This window comes from Littorina saxatilis, unplaced genomic scaffold, assembly GCF_037325665.1.
Source record: "Littorina saxatilis isolate snail1 unplaced genomic scaffold, US_GU_Lsax_2.0 scaffold_150, whole genome shotgun sequence".
Taxonomy (NCBI): domain Eukaryota; kingdom Metazoa; phylum Mollusca; class Gastropoda; order Littorinimorpha; family Littorinidae; genus Littorina; species Littorina saxatilis.
Genome location: NW_027129730.1, coordinates 111,771 through 135,486, shown reverse-complemented (window position 1 = coordinate 135,486; position 23,716 = coordinate 111,771). Strand labels below are relative to the sequence as shown.

General features: G+C 41.4%; 2 protein-coding genes across 2 annotated transcripts in view; both read left to right on the top strand.

Moving 5' to 3' along the window:
- Window positions 1–23,716, top strand: part of LOC138957956 (carbohydrate sulfotransferase 8-like) — a 129,603-nt gene that overhangs the window by 83,630 nt on the left and 22,257 nt on the right. The gene's annotated exons all lie outside the window — the stretch shown is intronic.
- Window positions 781–3,441, top strand: LOC138957963 (3-galactosyl-N-acetylglucosaminide 4-alpha-L-fucosyltransferase FUT3-like). Its single transcript, XM_070328978.1, has one exon. It carries the CDS (start codon window positions 908–910, stop codon window positions 2,366–2,368), a length of 1,461 nt encoding a protein of 486 aa, XP_070185079.1. The 5' UTR covers window positions 781–907; the 3' UTR covers window positions 2,369–3,441.

Sequence of the window (23,716 nt, the reverse complement as noted above, 5' to 3'; positions counted from 1 at the left end):
GTCGAAAAAGTGCACTACGAGCTAGATCTGAAATTGCTCAAAAGTACTTGTGGTTAGCCGCTTCCTGTCGGGTTCACACTCGTCATGCAAGGCAATACAGACATTCGGTGAATGCAGCGAAGAATCGTTACCTTGCTGATGTGGAATATGTCGCCTTGCATTGACTGAAAGACGTCAATCACGCAGAAAACGGTGCAATCATAGTCTTCGCGAGTGCTTGTGATTGCTAAACTGCATACCGTCCACAATCTTGTCAAAATATTTCAACCAGGAGTCTATGCCTTGACAAATAAAACCGAACGGCACTCTTCTCATCGTCTTGGGCATTCCGCAGATCCGTGCGGTGACGAAAATGTGTTGATGGTGCACGCTATTACGCAAAATGATGCACGAGTCGAGTCACGGCCGCCATTTTTAGGATCAAAATAATCTCCCTTGCAAGTAGGGGGCGCTTCCGGCTGCTCTTACCTAACTTAGGGCAGGGGGGGGGGGGCTGTCCTACGCTAAGAGCGACATAGGAGCGCTCTTTGGCCCAAAGAGCGGTCCGTGAAACGCACCTATCTTAACTTTGCTCTTAACCCCATTTTGACCCCTTAAGAGCTCCTAAGTTAGGATAAGAGCGGTATATGAAACCGGCCCCTGGAAGTTTCAAAGCAACATTACAGTCATATCAAGGCTTTCATCGTTGTCGACGTCGTCGTTGTTGTTGTGGTCATGAAGGTGATGATGGTTTGGTTGTTGTTGTTGTTTTTATTGTTGTTGTTGTTGTTGTTGTGGTGGTGGTGGGATTGGTTTCTTTATGTTTACTTCATGATGTTATGTTGTTATAAATCCTTATACATTATTGGGTCATTGTTGATTGCGAGTGAAAACGTGGATCTCACTGAAATTCCTACCTGTTTCAGAAATGGGCCACAAAATGTCCCCCAGGGCGACACTAGCTGTCACAGTCAGCCTCCTTTTATTTGCGGTGTACGTGCTGATGGCACAGTTCCTGTCCGATACTTCATTATTTGTCCACGTTTTTGCTCCTGGCTACCAGTGGGGTCAGTCAGTTAGGGAAAAGTGGGGCAATGCGTCATCTCCTGCAAAGGGGGACAACGTGTCACCTCGAGCAAAGTGGGGGAAATCGTCATCTGCAGCAAAGTGGATGAAATCGTCATTTCTAGCAAAGTGGGCCAATACGTCATCTGCAGCAAAGTTGGGCAATACGTCATCTCCAGCAAAGTGGGTCAATACGTCATCTCGAGCAAAGTGGAACAATACGTCATTTCCAGCAAAGTGGATGAAATCGTCATCTGCAGCAAAAGAGCGGGACTATGCATCGTCCCAAGCGAAACATTTAAGCAGAACCTCGTCACAAGCAACACTGCCCAAAAGCCTCACGTTCATCGCGGACAGCAACTTGCAAAGCAGGAAGGTATCCATCACAAGCTCGAGGGAACTCAAAACGATTTATTTTTTCAATCGACCCGAGTGGTTTTACCCGAATAACCCCAACTTGTTCAGAGGATGTGACGTCAACGCATGCGTGCTGACACACAATGAGCCAGAAAGGGCTGATGCAGTGGTTTTTCACATGTGCGCCAATCTGAAAAGTCCATTGCCGTTTAAGCCGGCTCAGTATCAGGTGTGGATTGCGTTTGGATTAGAATCCCCTCCTCATTGTAGATATTATCGGAATCCCTATTCGAGAAGTAGAAAGTTTAACTGGACGATGACGTACAGGACGGATTCTGACGTGTTTGCTCCGTACGGTCTTTTGCGCCTTCGCGTAACTCCCTCCGAAAAGAACTACACGGCGATAGTTTCGGGAAAATCTAAACCGGTGGCTTGGTTTGTCAGCAACTGCAATGACCGAAGTAAACGCCAAAAATATGTCAAGGAATTGAGCAAGCACATACAAGTGGACATATATGGTCACTGTGGAACTTTGACGTGCCCCAGAAGCAGCGAAACAGACTGTATGCGCTTACTGAACACGACTTATTTCTTCTACCTGTCCTTTGAGAACTCGCTGTGTCGTGACTACATGACGGAGAAAGTGTTCAAACTGTACGATAACGTTAACGTCATCCCTGTGGTGCGGGGACAAGTGGATTATGATCGGTACCTCCCGCCCGGAACCTTCCTCAACACAGCAGACTTCCCTACGCCTCGGGCGCTAGCTCTCCGCCTCAGAGCTCTCATGGCCGATACAACGGAATTCGCAGACATGCTGCGGTTGAAGGACCGGTTTTCCCAGAACCACTGCCTCTCTTTTTGCAAGCTTTGCCAGAAACTGCACGAGGACAACGGGGCAAAGACGTATCCAGACCTATCCAAATGGGCTTCAGAAGGAATCTGTCGGGATGCTGTGGATGTATGACGTACATTTCTTTGTTTGTGCTTCTGTCTGCTCCGTTGCACGTACAGCACCCGACAAAAGACTTAAAGCTCGCCGCGTTCTCACACACTCTTGCAAGTGATTTGTTCCTCGTTTTGAAACTGTTGTAAAATAAGAGCTGGAAAACATATATACGTAAAAATACAAACGAACAAACAAAAAACACAACTAAGAACAAAATAGTGCAGGATTTTTTTTTAATTTAAAAATAAAAATACTCACAAAACAATATACAATCAGTTGACAATCGTGAGGATTCCAGAAAAGAACTTAGTATACGATTCGGAGGAGGTTGTAAATCGCTGACAAGGAAGGTTTTTGGCAACGGTGCAATGTTTATTTGTGACTAACCATTATACCATTCAGCAACAAGAATAACGACGACAACAACAACACCACCACCACCACCACCACCAACAACAACAACAACAACAACAACAACAACAACAACAACAACTGCGCTTCTAAAATGTACCACGAAGATAAATAATCATGTGTACACATTGCCTCAAGTACGACTATATGTATATCTTATTGTTCTGATGACCTAGACCTCCCGAATTCGGCCAAGAACCTGTGGCCAGAGACTAGTCTCTGCTGTGGCTTCGCTTCTGCTTCCGATAACTATCATCAGTACTGAGCATCTACGAGCCCACTCGCTCTCTCAGCTCCAGCTCTGAAAAGCTCCTCAAAGTACCAACATTTAAACTGGAAACGTACGGACAAAAATCCTTTAAGAATCAGGCCCCTTCTGTTTGGAATTCACTGCCCGCTGACCTTCGCAGTTGCTCTTCTCTATCTCGGTTCACATCCAAACTAAAAATACACCTTTTCCGCAAACATTTACCGTAAAATACCTTTTCAAGCCGGTTCCTGATGGTCACTTTTGTCCCATGTGCTGTACATAGTTTTTCACGTACGTGTTTTGCGCGCGCGTGAGTGCGTATGTTTGTGATACTGTATTGTTGTGCAGTTTGCTTTATGTAGTGCGTAAGTGTGCCCATGCGTGTGTTTGTGATAATGTTTTTTAGAGCAATGTGTTATTCATTGCAGGGCCGGATCTGGGGGGGGGGGGGGTTCCTGGGGTTCCGGAACCCCCCCCCTCCCCCCCCCCTGGCCATCCAATGTACCTCTCAGAGAGAAAAAAAAGTGGACTTTTTAAGCTCTTCCCCCAACTCCCTCAGTTTATTTGGTCTTCTGGACCCCTGCCTTCAGTTGGAACCCCCCCCCTCAAACGAACTTGGTCCGGCCCTGCATTGATATGTGTGTGATAGCACGTTAAATGATGTTTTGTTGTCGTAGGATTTTGATTGTACAGCGCTTTGAGCAGGGTTAAACCCTGGATACATGCGCTATAGAAATATTATGCATTATTACTATTATTATTAAAACAGGATCGAACAAATACACAGATAATCTGTTAGCAAAGCTGTCATAAGTGGAACTGGCATTATATATTGCGTTCGGCACATGCAGCCCTCGATCACTTCTGGGCGATCGTTGGTAGTGTGTGTCTGATGTGATGTTGGTGTTAGAAGCTGTATGATTTTATGATGGTACAATTGTGTCTGTTAACGTGGGAGCTTTGTTCGATATCGTGTCTGTTGTATGTCCAGGTAATTAAGGTCGTAAAAATGGTTCTTGTTGCGTTTTCTGTTCTACTTCTAATGAGCTATTTGTTTGTTTTTGTCAACGCTTCCGTCCTGTTTTCGTTCGCAAGCGCGCTTTTTACATTTAGTCAAGTTTTGACTAAATGTTTTAACATAGAGGGGGAATCGAGACGAGGGTCGTGGTGTATGTGTGTGTGTGTGTATGTGTGTGAGTGTGTGTGTATGTGTGTTTGTGGATTTCCAACCATATGCGGACCACATGGGACCAAATGGGGTCGTCCATCGCTATATCGCAGCAATTTGCGGACATTAGCCGAAAAATGCGACTATCTGCGGACGTCCTCAAATAGGCGGTCTTTGGTCCGCAAATTGCTGCAATATAGTGACGGATGTCCGCAAATAGCTGCACCTCCCTAAAAATGGAAATGCAAGTTGTCCTCATATTGCTGCAATATAGGTGTGGACAACGAGCCCTGTTTTACACATATTTGATATTCATTGTCATATCCATTTTCAGATTATACACAGATTTCACACATTTGCAGAGCAGCTCTGTATTTAGTGCGCACTGTTGCAAGCGAGTTTACGTAGTTTTCAAACTGCTGTAAAATATGAACCAGATAAAGCACGTCAAAATCAAAAGCAGATTTGCGGAGGACACTTAATGGCTGTCCGATTAGTAAATAGTGTGCAGTTGCTGTCTTATGTTCAATTCCTGTACAAAAATCGTAAAAATGCATTTTTGTCATTGAGGTAAAGATAGTCGTTGACGAATTTCATCCCTCTTTATGATCTACCAACGTGTTAAACAATCACATAAGTGAACAAGGTGTTGTTAACTGCAACGTGTGTGTACTACATGTACAGACATGAACTACACTACTCGTCAAAAAAACCACTTTACACATGCGTTTGAGGGCAGATCTTTCTGATGAGTCTGTTGATCGTAAATCCAATTATATGACTGGAAAGGCCGTTTATTCCCCTGACTTATTCAGTAAACAGATTGAGTTTACATGACGTAGTGTCGATACAGTGGAACCAACAATACAAACACCCCCAAAATCAAATTCACAAAATCAAGGTTCCCGCGTTGAAATTGACAACAAATCAGAACTGCTAAAACGAAACATGTTAAGCATGTTAGGTGCCAATCCTCTCAGAAGGCATAAAAGGCAATTTTTGAAGCCGTTTTAGCGGGTAATGAGACAAAAAATGATACATTTGAGTAACTCGCCAACGCATTACCTTCAAACTTTTGGAGATTGGTGCTAATACGTGTCGTAAAGTAAATACGGAATTTCAAGTCATTTGAGACATTAGGTCTGCTGTTATTTGTCATGTCAGAAAAAGTGCTTAAATTGACGGTAGGTTTTTGCTGATTCATCGAAAACATTTAATTTGTTGAAATCTTCAAAACACTGCTAGATACACCACATAATCAATTTCATGTACATATCTTATCAGACATGGGTGGTAAGAGGATTTCAACGCGAAAGTAGTTGTTAAGAAGTTGACTCATTGAGCGAAAATGTCGTCCTAGGCATTTTCCAAGGATTTTTGTGTGCGTTTAAACAAGGCCTCTGACGTCATATGTTTCAAATACGGGAAAAACAGTGTTCAATCGATACATTATTAGAGAGAGAGAGAGAGAGAGAGAGAGAGAGAGAGAGAGAGAGAGAGAGAGAGAGAGAGAGAGAGACAGAGAGATGATGATGACGATGATGGAACTTTATTTTTCAAGGATAGAGGTTTAAGGCGACGAAATCTTTTCTTACAACCGGTCCTTACTTCTAATACAAATGTCTAATACATGATAAACAAGTAAAGCAACATGACAAATAAACAAAGTAAACGAACGAACCAGCAAACAATCGACAAGTAAGCAAACAAGCAAATAAACATAAACAACAAAATGACAAAGTAAGCAACATACAAATCGAAAGCGAAACATGCAACATGTTAATTGAGGTTACACATGTAAAGTGATCGACGGTAAAATTCAGACAGTGAGAGAGAGAGAGAGAGAGAGAGAGAGAGAGAGAGAGAGAGAGAGAGAGAGAGAGAGAGAGAGAGAGAGAGAGAGAGAGAGAGAGAGAGAGAGAGAGAGAGAAATACAGAGACAGAGACAGAGAGGTAGAGAACGAACGAACGAACGAACGAACTTTATTGCTCAAGGATGGAGATTTTAGTCTGACGCCTAGTCTTACAATCTGTCCCTGCTAAACTAAAACATAACCGTCGCGTAAAGCGATATGAAAACATTTAGTCAAGTAAACACCACAAACCAATCATCGCCGAGACTACATTCAGTTAGTCTCGGCTAAACATACCGAAGTCCGAGACGGGTCACGCTCGCCGCCGCGAAGCAAGCGTCCTTAGTACTTACTGAAGCTATTTTCTTTCATTCAGATCACATTTTTAGAGTAAACATGACATATCTATATATTTTTGAATTTAGGAGAAGACAAGGAATACAATGCAATCAACCTTAAACCTGTTTGCGAAAAATCGATTATAATGACAACTCATTAATTGATATTTAAATCTCCAAGCTAAAATGCAATACCAAAGTCCGGGCTTTGTCGAAGATTACTTGACCAAAATTTCAACCGATTCGGTTGAAAAATGAGAGCGTGACAGTGCTGCCTCAACTTTCAAAACTCAAACATTATGCCAAATCTGAAACATTAAAAATGTTCGTTCATGCTCATATAATGCCTCATATTAATTTTGCTTCGATATTGTGGGATGGCTGCAGTGATGTTCACTTATTGAAACTCAATTCTTTGTACCGTCGTGCTGCAAAACTTATCCTGTATGAATCTCGCATGTCTACAGAAATGAAGTTAAACAGTCTTAATTTCCTTCCCCTAAAAACCCACCTTGCATACAATAAGGCTGTCTTTATGTATAAATTAGTTCATGGTGATGTGCCCAGTTATGTGCAATCCTATTTTACACATGTTACGAAGAGGTATGGGTCTCAAAATTTACTTCCTCCAATTCCTCGTATAGATCTTTATAAATCCAGCTTAGCTTTTTCAGGATCATCTCTGTGGAATTCTTTGCCAATAGAAATCAAACGATCCGCATCCTTAAAGGCCTTTAAAAGGCAGTTGCACACACATTTGATCACACAATAAACTGCCCCTGATGTTTAGTTTCCATTGTGTACTCGGATAATGTATGCAATGCTCTTAAGTGTTTGTTTGTTTTTTAAATATTGTATATGTAGTTAATCTGAATGTGTAATCCCTCGTCCCCCTCCCCCTTCTTCTTGAAACTTTAGCTGCCTGTATTTGGCCCTGTTCGGCAATACATTGCTGTACTTTTTTAAGAAATTTTAAAAAAACATTTACGTTTGTTGGTGTCTGGTTTTGTTTTGTATGACTTTGTGAGTCCAATATTTTTTATGTTTATACTCGACCATTATTTGAGGTTTTATTAGTTTAATACTTTGATGAGGTATGTGCGCAGTCTTTGCTTTTGTTTACAATTATTCTCTGTATATGTTCCAAGGACAGGTTGGAAGATTAGGCTAAGCCTAAAACCTTTATCCTTGTGTAATAAAGTTCTGAGTTCTGAGTTCACAAAGAGCCGGATATGACGCCATCAAAGACATTTATAAAAAAAATGAAAAACCCGTCTGGGGATATTATACTCAGGAACTCTCATGTGAAGTTTCATGAAGATCGGTCCGGTTGTTTTCTCGGAATCACTTTATACACACACACACACACACACACCGCACACGCACACACACACACACACACGCACACACACAAACACACACACACACACACACACACACACACACACACACACATACAGCACTACCCTCATCTCGATTCCTCCTCTATGTTTAACCATTTTGTCAAAACTTGACTAAATGTAAAAAGGTGCCCCGCTGTGCTGTTGTCATCGAACTTCCGGCGGTTTAGGGTGATTTTTTGTTTGTTTGATTAAAAAGGAAATACATACTTTTTTCAGAAAACAAATGCTGTCTCTTGTTATCTGTCGAATACCATTAGTGTCTTTCCGTCGCTCCAGTGATTAATTTCATCAGGGGGAAGATCGGATTAGTCTATGAAAGGTCCAAAATGTTGAAAACATGTTTTTTAAAGTTAAAACAAAAATTCTTTTACTTGTTAGAATATAATGCTGGGTTTGTTTTTTTACCAGAGAGAGAGAGAGAGAGAGAGAGAGAGAGAGTGTGTGTATGTGCGTGCGTGCGTCCGTGCGTCCGTGTGAGCGTGTGTGTGTGCGTGCGTTGGTGCGTGCGTGCGTGTGTGTGCGGGCGTGCGTCCGCGTGTGTGTGTATGTGTGTGTGTGTGTGTGTGTGTTAATTTCTCTGTCTGTCCTACGCAGTCACGCACGCAGACAGCTAGGCAGTGGACGTAATAATCGCTCTGATGTTCGTTTGATTTCCAAACAATTGCAGTCCACACGGCGTTCTCGGGTTACTCGGATGCGTAACTCAATATTGCTGACACTTGATTGTTTTTGTGTTTTTCCCCCGCAATGAAATGCAGCGTAGACCGCTAACAGTAACAAGGCTACTTTGTGACGGATAATATGTAACTTTAGTACTGCTGATAATTATTTGATTAACAATGCTACTCCATTAGTTTGTTTGTTTTCCAAACAATTGCAGTCTGTACGGCTTCAAAGGACCGAGTGCGCTCTGATAGGCCATAACTAAAGCTAAAAATAACCCCCCCCCTTCCTCTTCTATTTTCATAAAATCAGTTTCTGATGTTCTAGTGAGCAAATGTTACATGATCTCTGCCAAAGAAAATAAAGGCTAGTGCGTAAAACATTCTTTTGTCCCCCAACTTTCAAGTTAATGCAATGAAGAGACAACTGAAACATAACGGGAATGGAAAACATACTCATATTCATTATAACCCAGCAACACGCAGTTATAGATACACTAAAGAGTCAACGGAAACGTATTAGTAACTGAAAAAACAAGTCGCGTAAGGCGAAATTACTACATTTAGTCAAGCTGTGGATCTCACAGAATGAAATTGAACGTAGTCCGCCGCTAGTGCAAAAGGCAGTGAAAGTGACGAGCCTGTTTGGCGCGGTAGCGGTTGCGCTGTGCTTCATTGCACGCTTTACTGTACCTCTCTTCGTTTTAACTTTCTGAGCGTGTTTTTAATCCAAACATATCATATCTATATGTTTTTGGAATCAGGAACCAACAAGGAATAAGATGAAATAGTTTTTGAAACGATTTCGGAAATTTAATTTTGATCATAATTTTATTTTTTTTAATTTTCAGAGCTTGTTTTTAATCTAAATATAACATATTTATATGTTTTTGGAATCAGAACATGATAAAGAATAAGATGAACGTAAATTTGGATCGTTTTATAAAAAAAAATTTTTTTTAACAATTTTCAGATTTTTAATGACCAAAGTCATTAATTAATTTTTAAGCCACCAAACTGAAATGCAATACCGAAGTCCGGCCTTCGTCGAAGATTGTTTGGCCAAAATTCAATCAATTTGATTAAAAAATGAGGGTGTGACAGTGCCGCCTCAACTTTTACAAAAAGCCGGATATGACGTCATCAAAGACATTTATCAAAAAACTGGAAAAAAAAAGTCCGGTGATATCATACCCAGGAACTCTCATGTCAAATTTCATAAAGATCGGTCCAGTAGCTTACTCTGAATCGCTCTACACACACACACACACACACACACACACACACACACACACACACACACACACACACACACACACACACACACACACACACACACACCACGACCCTCGTCTCGATTCCCCCTCTATGTTAAAACATTTAGTCAAAACTTGACTAAATGTAAAAATAGAGACAATAAAAGGACAATCATCAGTCACAATCATACAGTATTACAAACTACAACATTACCTATACGAATACATAATGCATAACAGAACATTGAAATGTACATGTATGTCAATAAAATACAAAGGAAAAAAAAGTCGACTTGCACACACACGCGCGCCGTATGCCTGCAATCACGCTCGCACACAATCCAACACACACTCGCACACACCCCCTCCCCTCCACACACACACACACACACACACACACACACACACATACACACGCACACACAACCTCATCATCATCATCATCATCATCATCATCATCCTCATCATCATCATCATCATTATCTTCGTCAACATTATTATCATCTCGTTGCTTTTTCAAATAGTGAACTGCGAGCGAAACTCTCTCTCTCTCTCTCTCTCTCTCTCTCTCTCTCTCTCTCTCTCTCTCTCTCTCTCTCTCTCTCTCTCTCTCTCTCTTTCTCTCTCTCTCTCTCTCTCTCTCTCTCTCTCTCTCTCTCTCTCTCTCTCTCTCTCTCTCTCTCTCTCTAAGGACATTTTGCTTCTCTGCGCATACATTCCACCTGAACATTCACCGTATTATACTGCTTTTGATTTTGAAAATGGAATAAATATTTTAGAATCATGCTTGGCGGATAGTCTTTTGTCTTTGGATGATGTAGATGTAATCGTATGTGGTGACCTGAATTCTAGGACCTCGGATATTACACCTGATTATGTTGACGAAAATGATTTATATGTACATGTTAGTAAAGTTGATTTGTTTGAGACAAAAAGGTCTTCCAAAGATAAAATCTTGAACAATTACGGGAAAAATTGCTTTGTATGTGTACTGGTTTCGGATTGTGTATTCTAAATGGAATGTGTCAAGGTGACCTTCGTGGACGATACACATTTATTTCTGACAGTGGAAACAGTGTGAATGACTACTTTTTGATGTCTGTAAATCTATTTGAATCAGCTGCGGATAAATGCAAGTTGAATGTTTTAGAGCGTATTGAATCAGACCATATGCCGGTGGAGTTGGCTTTGAATGTTAAAAGATGTATGCCGAATGCCATTATGAATGAAGCTGGTTGTATGGTTGACGAATTTGTTGCCAAATATTGTTGGAAGACTGAATGTGCGGCTGCCTTCTCCTCTTTAATGAACTCAGGTGATGTACAGTACGAACTTGTCAATGCTGCTGCCTTAATTGAGAATGATGTTAACGCCGCACTGAACAAGTTTAATGATGTTATAAAACAGCAAGCTGAATGCATGAAGAAAAGAATTTCAATGGGTGGTACGGTAAGTCGTTAATGGTTTGACCACGAATGTCAAACAGCAAGAAGTTATGTCCGTAAGATGTTACATAAATGTAGAAAATCAAAAGATGTTATTGATAAAAATATATATTGCATTGCTAGGCGTGAATATAAATACCTGATTGTTAGGAAAAAGAAAAGCTACAACGCTGGTCTAATCGCTGACTTGAGCAACTCAGTAAAATCGCAGAAACTATTTTGGGAAACTATGAAGAAACTTTCACGGAGGAAAACGCAGCCGCGTCATAACATTACTTTAGATGATTGGTTCCAACATTTTAAGAATGTATTAGAGAAGGACACACATGTAGCTATAGTGGACGTCGTTGATGGTGCTGTGGATGAAAATGCTGATGTTAATGATGAAGGAAATGATGAGGATGTTGTTGAACATGTATTAGATAGACCGATTTCGAAAGAAGAGGTCACTCTTGCAATTAGAAAGCTGAAGAACGGAAAGTCTGCTGGTCCAGATGGGCTGATTGGTGAGTTGTTCAAGCATTCGGGTGAGGCTGTGGTGATGTTTTTGGTAAGGTTGTTTAATGTCTTGTTTGATAGTGGTTTTTACCCGGACAACTGGAAGGAATCAATAATCTTGCCTCTGTTTAAGAAAGGTCAGATAAATGACACCAATAACTACAGGGGAATATCACTGTGTGATGTCAGCAGTAAATTATATAGCTCCATAATTAATAACAGATTGCAGGAATGGATTAGCATAAATGATATTACTGGTGAACATCAAGCTGGATTTAAAAAAGATCATTCAACAGTTGACCATATCTTTACACTCCTGGCGGCCATTCAGAAACAGTTTACAAATAACAGAAAATTGTATGTAGCATTTGTTGATTTTGAGAAGGCATTCGATTCGATTTCTAGGAAACTTCTGTGGCCTGTACTTATGAAAAACGGTATTAGAGGAAAATTGCATCGTTGTGTGAAAAGCATGTATTTGGATGTGAAAGCTAAAATAAGATGTGGCGCTAAATTTACTGATGTAATAAATTGTACATATGGGGTAAAACAAGGTGATGTATGTAGCCCTGTGTTGTTTTCGTTATTCATTAATGAATTAGCTTTGGAAGTAATGGAAAATGGAAAACATGGTGTGACATTTGATTTTGTTGAATTTTTCATATTGCTTTTTGCTGATGACATTGTATTGCTCTCCACAACTGTTGTTGGCCTGCAAAGACAGCTGAATAATTTGTACAATGCAGCTTCTCGATTGGAGTTGAAAGTTAATATGAACAAAACTAATATTATTGTTTTCCGTAAAGGAGGATATTTAGCTAGTTGTGAAAAATGGAACTATGGTGCAGATAGAGTTGTTGTTGTTAACGCTTATAAGTATCTAGGAATATATTTTTCCACGAGACTCAGTTTTAATGTTTCGTGTCAAGATTTGGTGAGTAGGGGCAAACGGGCAGTGTTTGGTATACTTCGTGTGTTGCACAAGTTAGAGAGTAGTTCTTACAAATTGTTTACGAAATTGTTTGATTCTCAAGTTCAACCGATTGTGCAATATGGTGCTGAGATTTGGGCTTTCCAAAAAGGTACGGAAATAGAAAAACTGCACTTAGAAACGATTCCTACATGTAGACTTAAGAACACCAAACGACCTTGTGTATGGTGAATTGGGAAGATTCCCAATATATCTAAACTCATATGTAAAGTGCATTATATATTGGCTAAAATTAACAAAAATGGACAATTCTAAGATTCCATGTAAAGCATACAAAGTTCTCTATAATTTAGATTGTAATGGCAAAATTACATGGGCGACGGACGTTCGAAAGTGTTTGTTTTCTCATGGGTTTGCAGATGTATGGTACAACCAAGGGGTGGACAGTATTGGTGGATTTTTGAAATGTTTTAGACAACGATTGATAGATTGCAGATGGCAAGACTGGAACGACCATATGCAAAGCAGTGATCGATTTTCTACATACAGATTGTTTAAGACCGGAAGCAGTACTGAAGCGTATATAGATATGGAAATGAACAGCTATGTGAAAAGTGCATTAACTAAATTTAGGTTCGGTGTTTCGGATCTCGCTGTACACAGATGTAGGTATAGTGTACGGAGTGAGGAAGATTTGTTGTGTCGTCTGTGTAAATTGGCTGAAGAAAATGAAATACACTTTATGTTTTGCTGTCCTGCACTACGTGACCTAAGAGTATTATTGATAAAGCCAAAATATTATAATCATCCATGTATGTACCGATATACTTTGCTTATGTCTACTGGAAATGTCATTCAAATATCCAAATTAGCACAATACATTTATCAGGGAATGAAAAGATTAATCACTGTGACATGATTTATGTACACATGTATTACTGTTTGATGTGTACAAATTTGGGTCATTTATGAAACACAATGTTTTACTATGTTTATGTTGTATATGGGCGCATACCCTTCAGAAGGGGCTCTGGCCTAAAACTGAATAAACTTTCGTATTCGTATTCGTATTCTCTCTCTTTCTCTCTCTCTCCCTCTCTCTTTACCTCTCTCTCTTTCTCTTTCTCTCTCTCTCTCTCTCTCTCTCTCTCTCTCTCTCTCTCTCTCTCTCTCTCTCTCTTTTTTTTTTTACTGTCATGCTTATCTTTTGTAATTGTTTTACGTTTGTGTATATATATATATGCATGTAAGATTAGAATAGTCCCTCTCTGGGCGAGGGCTGGTTGAAAAGAAGCTCGTTTATATTGCTTATGCCACAACCCTCGTAAAATAAAATTTGATTTGATTTGATTTGATTTGATCTCTCATATAGCTCTATTCACTATTCACAAGGCTAAGTCACATACACCGCCCTCCTACCTGAACTTAAGTTCCCCATTCTGATATATTATTTTAGCAAGTTATATTTGGTTTAAGCGTGTTTTTATTAATTTCGTGTATACATGTTATATACAGTAACAACAGTAAGAACGTTAACAAGCAGACTGCTTATGGACACGTTCCAAAACTGATAATCAATACACATTCTGATAACAAGACATGGCGAACAAGTGATAACTTCAACCCTTTTTTTTTCAAAACATTTCATAATATTTTATACAAATAAAGAGAGAGAGAGAGAGAGAGAGAGAGAGAGAGAGGGAGGGAGGGAGAGAGAGAGAGAGAGAGAGAGAGAGAGAGAAAGAGAGAGAGAGAGAGAGAGAAAGAGAGAGAGAATGCTTTGCTACATCTATTGCTGTCACTGTTAATATAATATCAGCCGAAGCGATCAGTTGACATAACGTAATCTTGTACAGCAGAAAATATTTTCGTATTCAAAGATATAGTTAAATCAGTATTGCCAAACAAAAGTGTTTTGCAATCCAGAGCGTACGTTGGTAGACTATTGAATAAAATGGTTCTATGTTCTTTAAATTTTGGACAATGTAACAAAAAGTGTTCAGCGTCTTAAGCTTCCGGGCGTACTCCACACGTACATTCTAAATGATAGAGATGTGTCGGTTAACAAGGTCTTGTTGCAAATCGCTCATATTTAATCTCAACCTGCTGTGAAATACCTGTGCCTTACGGTTGCCTAAATAATAATACTGTGGAACAACAACATCTCCATTCATCAAAAATCTTTTAAATTCACCAATTGACTGCGTTTGTCGTATATTTTCTGGAAGATTATTCCACAAAGCTGTCGTTGAAGGAAAAAATGAAGATTTACATAACTCACCTCTGCATAATGGAACCTTACGTTCAAGAGGACGTCGTCTGTGGTAAGCCTTGGATTACATCGGAAACCAAGACAGGCAGTTTGGAATATAAATATGCTGGGGTTAAACGAATTACAATTTTATGATACAGCACAAAACCCGATTCATTATACAATTGTTGGTGGCTTGTACCACGAACTGCACCTACAATAATTCGGATTGCATCAAGATGCAAGGTCTCCAACTCGTCTGCCAAACACTTCGTACAGTTATCCCAAATAAATTCCGCGTAATCAAACAATGGTAATATAAAGGATTTGTATATAACTTCAAGCGATTTTCTGTTTAGACGATACTTGAATAAACCAAAACACGCAATTGACTTTCTACACTTAGCAATGAGACTTTTTATGTGGGAATCCCATTTACAATTACCTTGTAGGATGACGCCAAGGTGCTTGTGATTTTCAACATCAATCAAAAGTGCATCTTCAAAATACAATGGTGGAAGCAACACATTTTTTTTGCCTACAAATGTCCAACAATTCTGTCTTTTGACAATTAAAAGTGACTTTCCATTCCATCAGCTGGGCCAGGTCTGGGCAAGTTATATATCAGCTGGGCCAGGTCTGGGCAAGTTATATATCAGCTGGGCCAGGTCTGGGCAAGTTATATATCAGCTGGGCCAGGTCTGGGCAAGTTATGTATCAGCTGGGCCAGGTTTGAGCAAGTTATATATCAGCTGGGCCAGGTCTGGGCAAGTTATATATCAGCTAGGCCAGGTCTGGGCAAGTTATATATCAGCTGGGCCAGGTCTGGGCAAGTTATATATCAGCTGGGCCAGGTCTGGGCAAGTTATATATCAGCTAGGCCAGGTCTGGGCAAGTTATATATCAGCTAGGCCAGGTCTGGCCAAGTTATGTATCAGCTAGGCCAGGTCTGGGCAAGTTATATATCAGCTAGGCCTGGTCTGGGCAAGTTATATATCAGCTAGGCCTGGTCTGGGCAAGTTATATATCAGCTAGGCCTGGTCTGGGCAAGTTATGTATCAGCTAGGCCAGGTCTGGGCAAGTTATGTATCAGCTAGGCCAGGTCTGGGAAAGTTATGTATCAGCTAGGCCAGGTCTGGGCAAGTTATGTATCAGCTAGGCCAGGTCTGGGCAAGTTATGTATCAGCTGGGCCAGGTCTGGGCAGGTTATATATCAGCTGGGCCAGGTCTGGGCAAGTTATATATCAGCTGGGCCAGGTTTGGGCAAGTTATATATCAGCTGGGCCAGGTTTGGGCAAGTTATATATCAGCTGGGCCAGGTTTGGGCAAGTTATATATCAGCTGGGCCAGGTCTGGGCAAGTTATATATCAGCTGGGCCAGGTCTGGGCAAGTTATATATCAGCTGGGCCAGGTTTGGGCAAGTTATATATCAGCTGGGCCAGGTTTGGGCAAGTTATATATCAGCTGGGCCAGGTTTCGGCAAGTTATATATCAGCTGGGCCAGGTCTGGGCAAGTTATATATCAGCTGGGCCAGGTCTGGGCAAGTTATATATCAGCTGGGCCAGGTTTGGGCAAGTTATATATCAGCTGGGCCAGGTTTGGGCAAGTTATATATCAGCTGGGCCAGGTCTGGACAAGTTATATATCAGCTGGGCCAGGTCTGGGCAAGTTATATATCAGCTGGGCCAGGTCTGGGCAAGTTATATATCAGCTGGGCCAGGTTTGGGCAAGTTATATATCAGCTGGGCCAGGTTTGGGCAAGTTATATATCGGCTGGGCCAGGTCTGGGCAAGTTATATATCAGCTGGGCCAGGTTTGGGCAAGTTATATATCAGCTGGGCCAGGTTTGGGCAAGTTATATATCAGCTAGGCCAGGTCTGGCCAAGTTATGTATCAGCTAGGCCAGGTCTGGGCAAGTTATGTATCAGCTAGGCCAGGTCTGGGCAAGTTATATATCAGCTAGGCCAGGTCTGGCCAAGTTATGTATCAGCTAGGCCAGGTCTGGGCAAGTTATGTATCAGCTAGGCCAGGTCTGGGCAAGTTATGTATCAGCTAGGCCAGGTCTGGGCAAGTTATATATCAGCTGGGCCAGGTTTGGGCAAGTTATATATCGGCTGGGCCAGGTCTGGGCAAGTTATATATCAGCTGGGCCAGGTTTGGGCAAGTTATATATATCAGCTGGGCCAGGTCTGGGCAAGTTATATATCAGCTGGGCCAGGTTTGGGCAAGTTATATATCAGCTGGGCCAGGTCTGGGCAAGTTATATATCAGCTGGGCCAGGTCTGGGCAAGTTATGTATCAGCTGGGCCAGGTCTGGGCAAGTTATATATCAGCTGGGCCAGGTCTGGGCAAGTTATGTATCAGCTGGGCCAGGTCTGGGCAAGTTATGTATCAGCTGGGCCAGGTCTGGGCAAGTTATGTATCAGCTGGGCCAGGTCTGGGCAAGTTATGTATCAGCTGGGCCAGGTCTGGGCAAGTTATATATCAGCTGGGCCAGGTCTGGGCAAGTTATGTATCAGCTGGGCCAGGTCTGGGCAAGTTATGTATCAGCTGGGCCAGGTCTGGGCAAGTTATATATCAGCAAGGCCAGGTCTGGGCAAGTTATGTATCAGCTAGGCCAGGTCTGGGCAAGTTATATATCAGCTAGGCCAGGTCTGGGCAAGTTATATATCAACTAGGCCAGGTCTGGGCAAGTTATATATCAGCTGGGCCAGGTCTGGGCAAGTTATGTATCAGCTGGGCCAGGTCTGGGCAAGTTATGTATCAGCTGGGCCAGGTCTGGGCAAGTTATATATCAGCTGGGCCAGGTCTGGGCAAGTTATGTATCAGCTGGGCCAGGTCTGGGCAAGTTATGTATCAGCTGGGCCAGGTCTGGGCAAGTTATATATCAGCAAGGCCAGGTCTGGGCAAGTTATGTATCAGCTAGGCCAGGTCTGGGCAAGTTATATATCAGCTAGGCCAGGTCTGGGCAAGTTATATATCAACTAGGCCAGGTCTGGGCAAGTTATATATCAGCTGGGCCAGGTCTGGGCAAGTTATATATCAGCTAGGCCAGGTTTGGGCAAGTTATATATCAGCTGGGCCAGGTTTGGGCAAGTTATATATCAGCTGGGCCAGGTCTGGGCAAGTTATATATCAGCTGGGCCAGGTTTGGGCAAGTTATATATCAGCTGGGCCAGGTCTGGGCAAGTTATATATCAGCTGGGCCAGGTCTGGGCAAGTTATGTATCAGCTGGGCCAGGTCTGGGCAAGTTATGTATCAGCTGGGCCAGGTCTGGGCAAGTTATGTATCAGCTGGGCCAGGTCTGGGCAAGTTATGTATCAGCTGGGCCAGGTCTGGGCAAGTTATATATCAGCTGGGCCAGGTCTGGGCAAGTTATGGATCAGCTGGGCCAGGTCTGGGCAAGTTATATATCAGCTGGGCCAGGTTTGGGCAAGTTATGTATAAGCTGGGCCAGGTCTGGGCAAGTTATGTATCAGCTGGGCCAGGTCTGGGCAAGTTATGTATCAGCTGGGCCAGGTCTGGGCAAGTTATGTATCAGCTGGGCCAGGTCTGGGCAAGTTATGTATCAGCTGGGCCTGGTCTGGCCAAGTTATGTATCAGCTAGGCCAGGTCTGGGAAAGTTATGTATCAGCTAGGCCAGGTCTGGGCAAGTTATATATCAGCTAGGCCAGGTCTGGGCAAGTTATGTATCAGCTGGGCCAGATCTGGCCAAGTTATGTATCAGCTAGGCCAGGTCTGGGCAAGTTATGTATCAGCTAGGCCAGGTCTGGCCAAGTTATGTATCAGCTAGGCCAGGTCTGGGCAAGTTATGTATCAGCTAGGCCAGGTCTGGGCAAGTTATATATCAGCTAGGCCAGGTCTGGGCAAGTTATGTATCAGCTGGGCCAGATCTGAGATGCTTACACGAGGACTATCCTTTTAACAAAGTTTGATATGAAAACTCAAACAGCACTGTGCACATATACTGAAAATGTTTTATTTTGTTCTGTCCAGTGTATTTAACACAAAGTTCAATATTACAACATTAACAGAGATTAACAATCACTAAGTTATTGGATAATAATGTTAGTAATCATGTGTACATGTAGGCATAGCACTTTGAAATTCTCAGTCTTCACATCATGATTTTTTGACAAGTGTCTATTGTTGCCAAATCTTTTCAAGCAAGTAACATTAAAATGACTGGATGGAAGTTGTGATTACACATAATGTTCACCCATACCAATGTGAATGTAGGCTTTATCAAAACAATACATACATTACAGTTACAGTGCAAGTATCTTGGCTGAAAATGAAGTACAGTGGAACCCTTATTTTATTTTTTTTCTTTAAAATGAGGGGGGGGGGGGGGATGGTGTGATTTACAGAGGTTATTAACAGAAAATCTGAGAAAACAGGGTCTTAAATCGGGGGTTCCACTGTATTCCATTGTTAATACCAACGTTTTTGCCTCTTGACATACAGTTCTTGAACAAGTACATACTTTTTGTAGCTAAATCAAGAATTCATTGTGATACTAATTGTTTGTATTCATGATTTCACAGTGTATTAATATATTAAATCAAGAACTCATTGTCAAACTGATTGTTTGCATTCATGATTTCACAGTGTATTAATTATTCGTTGTAAAAAGTGTGTATGTGAGTGTGTTTGTGTGTGATGGAGACAAAGAGAAAGAACATTAACAACTTTCACACAGTTAAAATGGCAATGGGGACAGTATGTTTAACTTCATGAAAATTTGTGTCTTTTCTTTTTGCTGCCTCCTTAGTCAACAGGTTAGTAGTATCAGTTTACACAGTTACTTTCAGCAGTCTGTGACACTTTTACTCCTTTCAAAGACAAGGTGATGCCGAAAGTTTCAAGAGTGCCAGATTGAAAATCAGGCCTCCACTTCACCTTGCTCTGCTTCAGACGCCTCATCAGCAAAGTCTCTGTACAGATATATATGTCTCTAGCAGAGCAGGTTTGAAATGGTTGTCAAAGAAGACCTGTAATTTGTCAACCATGGCTGTGATGAAAACATCGTCTCTTGGAATGTTCAATGTCACCATATCTTTGAAAGTGTACAGAACAAAATATGCCCTGCTGACTCCCACACACATCTGACCCTGAATTTGGTAATAATAGTCGTGAGACTTTTTCAGCTGTAAATGTCCACCACTTTCCTCAAGGTATGGCACAGTCTTCTCAAAAATCATGAGATCCTTGGCACTGTATTTGTTTGTTTATTTGTTGCTTAACGTCCAGCCGACTACGCAGAGCCATATCAGGACGAGGAAGGGGGGGATGAAGGGGGCCACTTGTCAAGCGATTCCTGTTTACAAATGCACTAACCCATTACTTGTGTCCCAGCAGGCTTTAGTAAAACTAAATTAATACCTACTGGAAGATTACCAGTTTCCAGTGTGTTAAAATAGGCTTAACCTATCTACTGCTGGACTTACATCAGAACACTAACAGATTAAACTATACATGAATCGCGAGACAAGCGGCAAGAGAAGAGATTTTTTGAAAAAATACAGGTGAATGAGCAAGAAGGCAGAAAAAGGAAAAGAATTCACGAAGAAAAAGAGAGCATGACAGGAAAGAGGAACCAAAAATCTACCTAACAGCAAACTAGAAAGCTCCTGCGGTTCCAAAAACAGGAGGGGCCTTTAATTTCATAACCGCAGTGCCCCACTGCGGGATTGGCACTGTATGGACACTTCACTTCAACCACTGTATTAGATCCGTCAGTCTCCTGCACAATAGCATCTGGTGATCCGCCAAGAAACGTGTGGGATTCACACACAAACACACCACACATGGTTACCTGCTTGCCCGTAGCCACAGCGAACTTCTGTAGGGCTGTCAGTTCATATTTTTTCCCATGTTTGAGTGATGGTGCATTGCAGACTGGCTTCGTGCAGGTCAGGCTTTTTGCTAGCAGTTTGTGATCAGTTCTAGATGTCAGTTTGCACATGCGGCCAAAATTAGATGACTGAAGTCTTTTCGTCCTCTTGATGACCCATTGACTGTTTCCTGCTTGTCCTCTCGTCTGCTGTTCTATTGTGTTCCTTTCTTTGGAAGTCAGGGACACAATCCCAAGGCCCTTGAGGCACTGGTCTTCCAGTGGCTCTTTGCAGTAGTCATGGTCATTGACCACTGCTCTAATGTTGGCCGGTTCAAAGAGGTGTGAGACAGGTCTTTCAGATACTAGCGGGCAAGCCTTCCAGGTATTAAAGAAAACAACCTCGTAGTCCTCTTTTCCTCTGCCGCTGACTGGTCTGGGATCAAACACTATCTTGTCACCAAAAGGCAGCTTCAGATTTTCAGCTTTTACAGGAGACCCACCATGCGCACGCTTGACAGCACGGAATTGCTGAAGAGTCTGAGTGCATGTTTCCATTGTCTTGATGTTGCCTTCAGCCACATAAATGCTGAGACCGTAGAGCACAGCAGACACATGCTTACAGTGTGCTGTTGGTCCCATCCCAGCAGCACATTCACACTGAGCTTCACACACCAAACCATCACAGACAATTTCAATGTCCACAATGTAGCTTACATCTGATTTCATTTGCGCCTGACACTTTGATCGAACAAAGATTGTGTTGAACTGTCCTGGTGCAAAACGACAAAAACTAAGGTACCGTTCTCTGTACAGATCCTTAGCGATGTTGGTGAGTTTGGCATCACTGCTACGCGCAGGTAGGCAGCAACATTTCCCTCTGTGATGACAGGCAATGGGGAGTCCAGGTTGATGTCCCTGTAGAGGCTAGCATCCGGCACTGTCATCATGTAATCTTTTTCAAGAGTTGTAGTGTTTCCAAAATTTGCATTCCGCTCGTAAGCTTCTAGTCTGAAAAAGAATAAGAAGAAAAGTTACACCAGGTTACAAAACAAGTTGCAACAAAACATCATTTCATACTGGAACATGAACATAACTTTTTAGATCTATCACAACGGTGAACAAAACATGCTTCACGGTCATTATTTTGTCAATGTGATATGAATGCTATTCTTGAAATGAATGTAACTCATGCATTTTAGAGCAAGTTTAAAGTTTTGGATCCTAAATTTCTTAGAAAAATTGACGGGGAAACGAAACAAGCGGCGGAGTTGGGAGACACACACACAAAACTCTCTCTCTCTCTCTCCCTCTCTCTCAGAAACAATTGCACCTTTTCTAGGCCAAAATCCGTAACAAAGACATTCAGTACCTCAAAGTAGACGCTAAGAAAATATCAAAATGATCCAGAAGCATTTAAAAAAATAATAATGATATAAATTAAGAGAGAAAAAAACCAGGACAAGTTGTCTGCAGCCGCAGGAAGAAGCAGACCGATCCCGACTGATGTAAACACTGAAAAAAATCTCACTTTCTTCCACTTACCTCTCAACAAGATCTTTTTTGCGCCCGTCAAGTTTGGCTCCTCGTTTCCTGCACTCATTCCGAAGCTCGGAGAGCTGCATATTGCCGAAATTCTTCATCTTTACAGAAAAATGTCCCAGTGAAAGTGTCGATTCGTAGAGCAAAGATACTGCTTAGAAGTTAGACGCAAGGCAGAGGAAGTACGTATGTGAACCCAAATTACCGAAGCGCCACCGCGTGGGGGTAGGGGAGAGAAATCTCCGCAAAGTCCCTCATTGCCAGCAAAACGCCACAAATACACCACTAAACAGTTCCGACGTTTACATGGAACAAAGAAGGAAAATCACGTGACCGCACAGACGCCTCTCATTGGCTGCGTCATTTTTTCGAGGAAACAAATCGTCTGTAACACAGCTTTGCGTATGTTCTGCGACTGACGAGTCAGACACTTGTGTTTATTTTTTTATTTTTATTTTTTTATTTTTTGTATTTGCCAAGCACATCATCGTGGGGCTTTTAATCCATAACATGCATCCGTCTACAATGTATCCTCATTCATCCTTCAACATGTATAATAAATATGTAAATGGCAAGTATACAAGACATACAACATTAGGACCTAACCGACAGACGGACATACATACCGTTCACTTAAGTATGGCCGGAGCATAACATCACATGCAGATTCCAATACTGATAAATAAATAAAAAAAGAGAGAGAGAGAGAGAGAGAGAGAGAGAGAGAGAGAGAGAGCGAGAGGGGGGTAATGATGGTGGTGGTATCATTTATAATGTATACTCTTTAGTAATAATGCAAATAATAGATTCTTTTTGAACTTCCACCCTACAATAGTCAAAAGTCACTAAAATACAAGACACCCCTACTCCCATAAGATTGGACAGGGTGACAGACAGGTAAGAGGATAAGTGAAGCAGACAGACATAAGACATACACACACACTCTTGCCTAAAATCTTATAAAAACCTACAATTTTAAACTGTAGAAAAAGTTAAGCTGAAATGGACACTTCGCCTTGGTCAATAACCTAACATATATTCGCATAGGGTAACCACTCTTACAAAAATTCAACATTTCTATTCCTGATAAGATTCAATTTCTTTTCAATGTAATATCTTTGTTTTAATATTTTCAAAAAAACATTCAAAAGCGGAACTGAGCCCTGAAGTTTACATTTATAAATATAATATTTTCCTAAAAGAATAATCAAATCTAAAACATTATCAGTGTTCACATTATCATCATTTCCAAATATTATCAATCCTTTTGAAAAAGTCAAATGTTCACAATGTAAACATTCTTTGTGCAATACATTATTCAATTTAATCCAGAAGGTTTTAACAATCATACATTCCCAAAATAAGTGAAAAATTGTCTCTTCATGATACCCGCAAAATGTGCAGAGCGTTGAATTTTTAATTTTACATAAATATAAATATTTATTACAAGGTAGAATCCGGTGTAGGAGTCGCAGCTGAAACCACCTTAAACTGACATCAACAGTACTTTGAAAGGGTT